At 36.6% G+C, this 8,597-nt stretch overlaps 1 protein-coding gene across 1 annotated transcript; it reads left to right on the top strand.

Moving 5' to 3' along the window:
• The first annotated feature begins 2,315 nt into the window (after positions 1-2,315).
• On the top strand, positions 2,316-4,858 carry dynlt5 (dynein light chain Tctex-type family member 5). Its single transcript, XM_052611811.1, has 5 exons — positions 2,316-2,356; positions 2,507-2,666; positions 2,763-2,854; positions 3,760-3,884; positions 4,057-4,858. Exons 2-5 carry the CDS (start codon positions 2,554-2,556, stop codon positions 4,258-4,260), a joined length of 534 nt encoding a protein of 177 aa, XP_052467771.1. The 5' UTR covers positions 2,316-2,356; positions 2,507-2,553; the 3' UTR covers positions 4,261-4,858.
• Positions 4,859-8,597: the final 3,739 nt, after the last annotated feature.

The following is an 8,597-nucleotide window of genomic DNA, read 5'->3' as shown; positions in this document are numbered from 1 at the left end:
CAATTATGAACAAGTGTTACTTAACTGTGCTAATAAATGTATGAATTAACATTAACATAATGTTAATTAAGATTAATAATGCTTTAAGAAATGTTGTTCATTATTAGTTTATGAGGCCTAAAGCTAATGTTAGAGAATTAACCTTTATTGTGAAGTCCTATCATGCTACAATTAATGAAACGCTGAGAGAGAAATACAGAGACATGCTTCCACAGAATATTCTCTTCAGTATCCTCTTAAATGCCTCTTGCGTCAGTGTTAATGTTGATTTGATGTTATTGGTGAAACTATGTTAGAATACATCACTTGTCTAGTTGGCCCGTAGCCCTTTGTTAAATAAAGTGCTTAAACATGGCTGTAACCATGACCTTCAGAATTCATGCAAAAAGTGACGCCTATTTTTCTTTTTCTTGATGTCTTTAAACATTTATTTATTTAATCATTTTTGAAAAAATGAAACTCCACTTGTGTCAGGGATGCAGAAGTGAAAATAAACTTAAGGAATTGGTCAAATATAAACAGTTTTCCTTTTGGTTTTCCACAATGTGGATTTTATTTTCCCAACACATTGTACTGTAGCAACATTTAAAGATAACGTGTAAAAATGTAAAATAGAAATTGTTATACATTTATCCAAAATTATATACAGTGGTTTCTATGTATTGTCCTAAAACAGATTTCCTGTTTAAGTTATTTTTAGCATTTACAGTTCATGATGGCACTTTATTTATTCATTTGTTTAAAGGTCATGTAATTATGTTATGCCTATTCTGTGGTTTGTAATGGATTCTGAACTCTCTAACTGACTAGTGCAGAAGAACATTTATCATTTATCACTTCCTTGTACTGTGTATTTTGTTGAAAGTAAGGACATTTTCATCTTTATTCTCAATGCTTTTTGTTTGCTGAGCAATATTGATTTTGTCAAAAGACTCCTATGTGAATCATTGCCTTTACAAAGTGTGTAGGAACTTCCAAATGTCTAGAAAAACCTGAAATATAAATATATGAGTTATAGAGATATAATTTGGAGATCTACAGTACATGACATTCCTGGATCATTTTTGGTCGTGTGTTTTGGCTAATCTGGTGTCACATTAATTAAGTGTACTTTATTTCAGTGGTTTGGAGGCCTTACCTGGTGGGATGGAAAGAAAGCTGCTGCTTGTGGATGGTTTATTCCAGTTCAAACCTGTCTCCATCTCTCATTTTATATATATATATATATATATATATATATATACATGTATATATAAAATGTATTTATTACTTTTTAACCCACTGATGTCTTGGTATTGTGTTTGTCAGCTAACTTGCATCTTGTTCATACGTCATTCAGAAAATGGAATATGCAAACATTTCATAGTAACTTCTCCGCAGATTTTAAGAGAATACAGAGACTGAAAATGCTAAATATATCAGAAGTGGAAAATAATGTAATGTCTAAAAAATAAAATCAAGAAATTCCTGTTTAACATTCTTGGCTTCTTGTTGAGGTTATTGTTACTTAACACAATTTACACACTTAAACTAATCCTTTTTCCTAAAATGCTTTTTAATTTATTGTTGAAACCATAAAATTGCAAGTATAAAATATTCTCATAAATATTGGAGGTAAAAGAAAGTCTTCACAAATTAAAAGACCATCCACAAATTAAGGCCTCCAAAAGGTCTTAAATCAGAGCAGAAAGTATTAAATACATAAATTCATGGCATTGAATATCTAAACATTCTTAAATCATGATACATTCACTAGAAATGAAAAATTTATAAATTAATTATATTTAATTTAATAGAGTTTTTTCTTCTTCATTGAATTAAGCACATTGTCGGATATTTTTTATTTTTTCCTAAACTTTACATTTAAATTTAGATCCACTTCTCAGAAAAAGAAAAAAAACTTTTATATTTCATCTGAGCTTTTAGACGTGTGTGTGTGTGTGTGTGTGTGTGCGCGCGCGCACGTGTGTAATTATTTAAAAAGTCACGGAGATCGGTTGGATGTTGTATTTTCAAACTATGAAATGCTCTAATGACTCACAGTTCTCTTAGACATTTTTTTTCGATAATATATTGACATATTGTGTCCCCTTCAGTTTATTCCTTATATATTCTTCAATTAGTCTGGAGAAGGCGTTTTTAAAACTTCTTCAATTTCAGTCAGCTCAGGTGAACGTATCATCCCATAATTAACATTTCAAAACTAAACCGTCGCCATGGTCACCATAGAATGTTCGTTGGCGGGAGATCCCACCAAAGTGAAAATGAAATCCACTGTTGTCAAGGCAACGTTTGGAAACAAGCCGGTCGCGGTGCCGAGCATTTCCGGTTTGTGGAGGAGATACACATCAGAGCGGTGAGTGTATTTTCCTCGATTAAAGTTATTTACATGCGTCTTGAGTTTAAATTAAGAACTATTTTGTTGACAGAAACATGTTTTTAACAGATTTATGAATTATTAGTGCTCTCGCCAATGTAAATATAAATGGCTTTTTATGTCTTTCAGTTTTTCGTAGAACATCAGATACAATTCAGTCGATTTCCCGCAATAAAATGACAGATTTAGCGAAAGAGAAAGCAGCACGTCTGCTGAAGAAGCGTGGAAGTTTGTCTTCTCTGGGCAGTCATGAAGTCAGAGCTAAAGAAGCCTTTGCCAGAACTAAGGAGTGAGTTACTTTCATTCCTTAACATCTAACCTTACCAACACACATAGTCAAATAATAACAAAGAAAGGTGTAAATATAAATAATTTGTGTGTGTAGCTCTATCAGCACAGTGTCCTACATGGAAGAGCCTGGACATCATGATGATATTCCACGGCCTGCGGTGCAAATGGAGAACACCTATCAGCTCAGTGAGTCTCTTCTCCTCGTAATAAATGTATTGCTCAATCTTAATTAATGTTAGTTAATGTGTTTGTCTTTTTGTTACCATCTGCTTGAGAAAATGACAGGATAATTTTTATAATATCAACATTTACACCAACAAAAATAATACTGTAAGCTCACTGTGAATCGGGGCTGCTATAGTTAACTAAAACTTAAACCATATAAAACTTTTTCTAAGCGTTAATATATATATATATATATATATATATATATATATATATATATATATATATATATATATATATATATATATATATATATATATATATGTATGTATATATATATATATATATATATATATATATATATATATATATATATATATATATATATATATAAACATTTACAGTCCTGTTCCTCATGTACATACTATGTACTTATTATAGTAATTACAATAACTATGTAATAACTAGCTAGGCTACTAACCCTGAACCTACTCCTAAACATAACCCTACCCCATGTAGTTACCTTGTGTTACCAGAACTTACTTAGATAAATACACTGTAAGTACACTATAAGTACATGTTAGTACACTTATTGTAAAATAAAGTGCAACCTCTATATTTTATTCCAAAGCTAAATTTCTCATTTTCTTTTTGATTTAACCTGACATAAAATAACTAAATACTAAAATAACTAAAACTAAAATTTAAAACAATTTTAATAAAAATGATATATTTAAAAGAACAAAAACATATAACATAATACAAATAATAATAATAAATTATTAAAACTAACTTAAGATAACACTTGTTGTGAAAATAATCAAGATATTGTGCCAGAGCTTGACCAGAGCATATTGCTGTCTGGCTCAGACTATGCTGTGTGGTAATAGTTTTATATCAGAAAATCATTGTAAATGTTTGCACAGGCCCCGCACAACGTTTCCCAGTGTTAACGGTGAAGGACATTCTGAAGGATGTGTTGACCAGCTACTTGCAGGAGGAGAAATATGAACCGGAGCTGTGCAGACAGATGACCAAAACCATCTCTGAGGTCAGCTGACCTTCACACACTCATTACACTGATTTTTTCTAAAACATAATAAACACATAACACATCAATACACTGACTTGCCAGCTCACATATTTTCAGTAAAAGCATGTTGACATTATAAATATATAAACACAGATACATGCTCAAACCTGTGCTGTCATTGTAATTTTAGGTGGTGAAGGCCAGAGTTAAAGATTTGATGATTCCCCGCTATAAGATCATCGTCATCATCAGCATTGGTCAGATCAGAGACCAGAACATGCGCATGGGGAGTCGATGCCTTTGGGATGAGACACACGATAATTTCTCCTCACATAATTTCAAAAACAGCTCGCTGTTCGCCACCGCTACTGTTTATGGTGTTTATTTTGAATGAGTGTGTAAGAATATCAGCCGAGTTTTAGTGACGAGTGATTTTAGCCAACCAGTGGCATCTACAGTACATATGCACTCTGAGCTTTCTCATGTCAGTTTACTGGCCTTTAAAATGATTTATTAAGGTTACAAATAGAGGTTGAGTATGTATGAGGCTCTTCTGTTGCCTCAATGGCTCTCATAACGGTAAGTTATCATGAAACTCTTAAAGCAAACATAGGAACAGACTGCTGACTTTGTATTATATATATATAACCAAATAATATATAGTCAGATATTTCTATTTCAAGCTGGTTTTGCACTCATGTTAATTCTACATTCTTGCTGATGATGAGATTTGTGACAGCTTCAAATGAAATGTTGGCCAGAAGTGGAATATTTGCCTATATTAATGTCTACTATTTAATGTTTATATTATGGAAGCACATTTTGGACACAATTTAAATACCATTGTCTTTAAGAAAACGTTTTACCTCATATAAACAATTGAAAATATGAATCTCTTCCCATACACTGAGTTGAAATGATTTCATTTTAATACCTCATTGTGTGTCATACCTCATTGTAAGTCAATAAATCTGAATGTCTGTTGACAATAATTTGTTTACTATTACTGATTTGTTTTGAGAAAAATTATTTTCTTATATAAGTATTTTCAACTGTTATTTATTGGTTATTAATTACTGGACAATATAATTTACATTATTTTCATTTATTCAGTTTAGCTATGTTAATACAATATAGTTTAAATCATGTTTTGTTTAACAGAAAATAACTTCTAGTCTGAAAATATGGTTTAAAATGTTTTAGATGAAGATACATTTAACATTTCAGCAAAATCTTATCTTTGCTATTAAGTAAAATGTCAAACTATTATTTTGCTGGCTGGAAAAAAAGAAAAATTCTCATTCTCAAAAACATGAAATCTCCTGGGTGATTGTAGCTCAGATCCAGTTCTCTCAGGTGTGATAGGTTTGAACTCAGAGCTAGTGATGGGAAGTTCGATTCCTTTCCGCGAACCGGTTCTTTCGGACGGTTCGATTCAGTAAACCGGTTGAAATAAACGGTTCACCGGTTCTTTTACGCTCTACTTAATTACGTCATTGCTGATGATGTAATGGCGTCACGTCTATCAAACTTTGAAATATATAGTCAGTAATCATAACTTTAATCAGTTAAAAACCTTATAATCATGAAAAGTTTACAATTAAGTTTTGCAACAACGCACCCAAATACAGTAACAATAATAATGTGCATACGAGGATTTAATTCTTGAAGATATAAAGTAGCCTAAATAAGTTAGGTGTCATCAGCGCAGAAACCATGATCCACTTCCTATACATAATCCATTGCGATGTATTTGTTATTAAATGAACTTACGTTTTGCCAGACTGCCCTTCATTCAAGCCATCGGTTTACCCGCGCTCATAACATTAGCACAGAATCAGTTCAGAATCAATCACCAAAAGAATCAGTTCGGTTCAGACGCGCTGTGTGTCGGTCTGCTTCACGCTGAATCACGCATGCGCAGTATCATCAGCTCCTCGGTTCTCAATTCGGACGCGTCTTAAAGAAACGGTTCTTGGTTCAGTGCACTGATGATCCGAAAACCAATGCAACCGGTTCTTGAATCGAGAATGAGAATCTCTCTGACCGGCACCTGCTGCAGTTCAGTATCATCAGCTTCTCTACTTGTGTTCATGTTCTGTTTACTACAAACTCAATTTGTGAATGTGTCATCATTAACTATAAATACAGTACAGATATTTCATAAATCATCCTTTATTCCTATTAAACATAGAGTCTTTAGAGTCTTAATTATTGTCCAACTTTCCTGAAAACCCCTTTGGCCTATACATAATCTACAATATACAGATTAGAAACATTCATCTTAAAAAATAAATAAATAAATAAAATAGTTATTTTATCACACTTTCCGTTGTTTAACAGAATACTTGAAAAATTACACGCAGGCGTAGTATCATCAGTTCTTAAATCGGACGCGTCCGAAAGCACGGCTTTCCGTTTGGTGTACTGGTGATCTGAAAACCGATGCAACCGGTTCTTGACTCGAGAACGAGAACTGCTCCAGCAGAGGGCGTGTTCGTTCGTCATCTGGCTCGGCTCGGTGTTCATCTTCAGTTCGGTCCTCACAGCAGTTCAGTCAGTGTACTGTTTGAGTAAATGAATTACTCCGGGATATTGGTTTATTCTGACTCAGAGTCAGTCACGTTAAGAAAGTTAACAGTTTAAGTAATTTGTGGATTAGGTCGTACATTCCCAAAGCCCCAGCGCAAATTCACTGACCATGGTACTGCAGGGGACCAACAGTGAGAATATCACATCTGGAGAAGGCCATGCTGCTGTTGTGTCCACAAAATTTTTTTTGAAAGGGCTTTCAACTTTCAGTGAAAGATTGTTTCAAATCTTCCCTATTGGATCCTTCAGCCTGGCAGAATGACAGGGAAGCGAGCCAAAAAAAAAAGTTTGCTACGAAGACCACATCCTACCCGTAGGGGGGTGACGTGGAGATACTGATATGGACTGACCCAGTGGGCAGTACTACATATGGAATGGGTCTCTGAGGCAGGTCCTACCTTGGAGTAGGGATGGAACAACTGCCAGAAGAGACTGACAGAGCGGGTCGGTCAAGGGAAGACACAGGCTTACAGAGAGGGAAACCTTACCTTGGAACAATACACATATAAGATTACCTGTAGGGAATAAAGCCAGGGGCTTACCGGGACTCCATGCTTACACCAGTTTGGAGCCAAGCATCAGAGGTTTTATAACCTCACGAAAGTGTTAGGTGTCTCCCAGCCTGCAGCTCGACAGATGTGTGCCAGAGAGGTGCCATGCGTTAGCTCCCAGGAAGAGGCAAGACTGTGAGCTCTCACCCCCAGGGGGCATAGCTTGCCTTGAAATTGATACGCCAAGGCAATGACATCCACTGTCCTAGGAGGATTTAACCCTCTGTCACCCCTCAGGAACCTAACGATCAGGTCATGCTTTCCCAGGGACCAGTCATTCAATAGCAGCAACATACACTTTCAAGGTGGCGGGTGACAGCCTACACGCCAACCTTTCTTGCAGGAAAGAAAGCATGACTCTATTTGACCATCTTCGGGGGTCTTCTTGGCAAGAAGGACACTAATTTGTGAACAGATTTCACTTCAAAGTATAGGCTTGCCTCATAGAGGGAGTTCTAATCTGAGTGATAGTGTCTACCATCGTCCAGGAGCCACACTGGAGGTTCCAGAGATCTGTACACATGTGCCATATGGAGCCCAGCTGTCACGAGGAGCAAGAGTCCTGAAAACCAGGTTCGGGTGGGCCAGTAAGGCATTACCAGCAGGACTTCTTCCTCGTCCTCCCTGACTCTGCACAGTGTCTGTGCGAGCAGGATCACTGGGGAAAACACATACTTGTGCATAGCCTGGGGCTTGGGTCAGGGAATAGTACAGCTGGCAGTGGAAACAGTGGAAAAGCAAACAGGTCAACCTGAGCTTCCCTGAATCAACTCCAAGTCAGCTGGAATGCCTGGGGATGGTGTCTTAGCAACTTGAGCCGCGTCTGACTCCAGAGGAGGAAATAGTGGGTGAATTGTGACGTGCGATTTGATAACAGACTGCCCTGTCAGTTGAAACAGCTGCAGTGTTGTCTGTGTAAGCCAACATGTACATGTACCAGATCTACCACAAGGCTAGATGCACTGCCAACACCTGGAGCGGCATGAATATGACTGCGGATACCATATGTTCCAGGAGAATCTAAAAATGTTTTAGTGGTACCACTGTCCTGCCTCTTATGGAACTCAGGCAGTTTAACACCGACTGGGCATGTTTGTTGGTCCATACCAAGATAAGAGATTCTCTGCACAGGGGAGAGCTTGCTCTTCTCTCAGTTGAGCTGAACCCCCAACTGACTGAGGTGCCGAAGCAGCCGGTCCCTGTGATCTCACAACTCCTCTCGTAACCGGGCCATGATGAGTCAGTCCTCTAAATAGTTGAGGATCCTGATGTTTACTTCCCATACTGGAGCAAGGGCAATATCCTTGACTTTTGTGAAGACACAGGGGGACAGGGAGAGCCCGAAAGGGAGACCTTTTACTGCCATGTCCGACCCTTGAATGCAAACCATAGGAATTGTCTGTGATGAGAAAAGATCGAGACATGAAAGTAAACTAGGGCTGTCAAAAATTATTTGAATTTCAAATATTCGTCGAATTTAAAATAAAAATCCACATTCAAATGCAAAGCCATTGCATTTGATTTTAGGTGTGCGTTAAGGAGGCTGCTTTAAGGTCCAGCCTGGGTACACTTCACATTCCATGTTCTG

Source organism: Carassius gibelio, chromosome A2 (genome assembly GCF_023724105.1).
Source record: "Carassius gibelio isolate Cgi1373 ecotype wild population from Czech Republic chromosome A2, carGib1.2-hapl.c, whole genome shotgun sequence".
In the NCBI taxonomy this organism is placed as follows: domain Eukaryota; kingdom Metazoa; phylum Chordata; class Actinopteri; order Cypriniformes; family Cyprinidae; genus Carassius; species Carassius gibelio.
This window is presented reverse-complemented; position numbering and strand designations above follow the sequence as displayed.

Coding starts and splice junctions, on each gene's coding strand:
- dynlt5 (XM_052611811.1), top strand. CDS start 2,554: ATGACAGATTTAGCGAAAGAGAAAGCAGCACGTCTGCTGAAGAAGCGT. Junction 2,667..2,762: donor GCCTTTGCCAGAACTAAGGA/GTGAGTTACTTT, acceptor TTGTGTGTGTAG/CTCTATCAGCACAGTGTCCT. Junction 3,885..4,056: donor TGACCAAAACCATCTCTGAG/GTCAGCTGACCT, acceptor TTGTAATTTTAG/GTGGTGAAGGCCAGAGTTAA.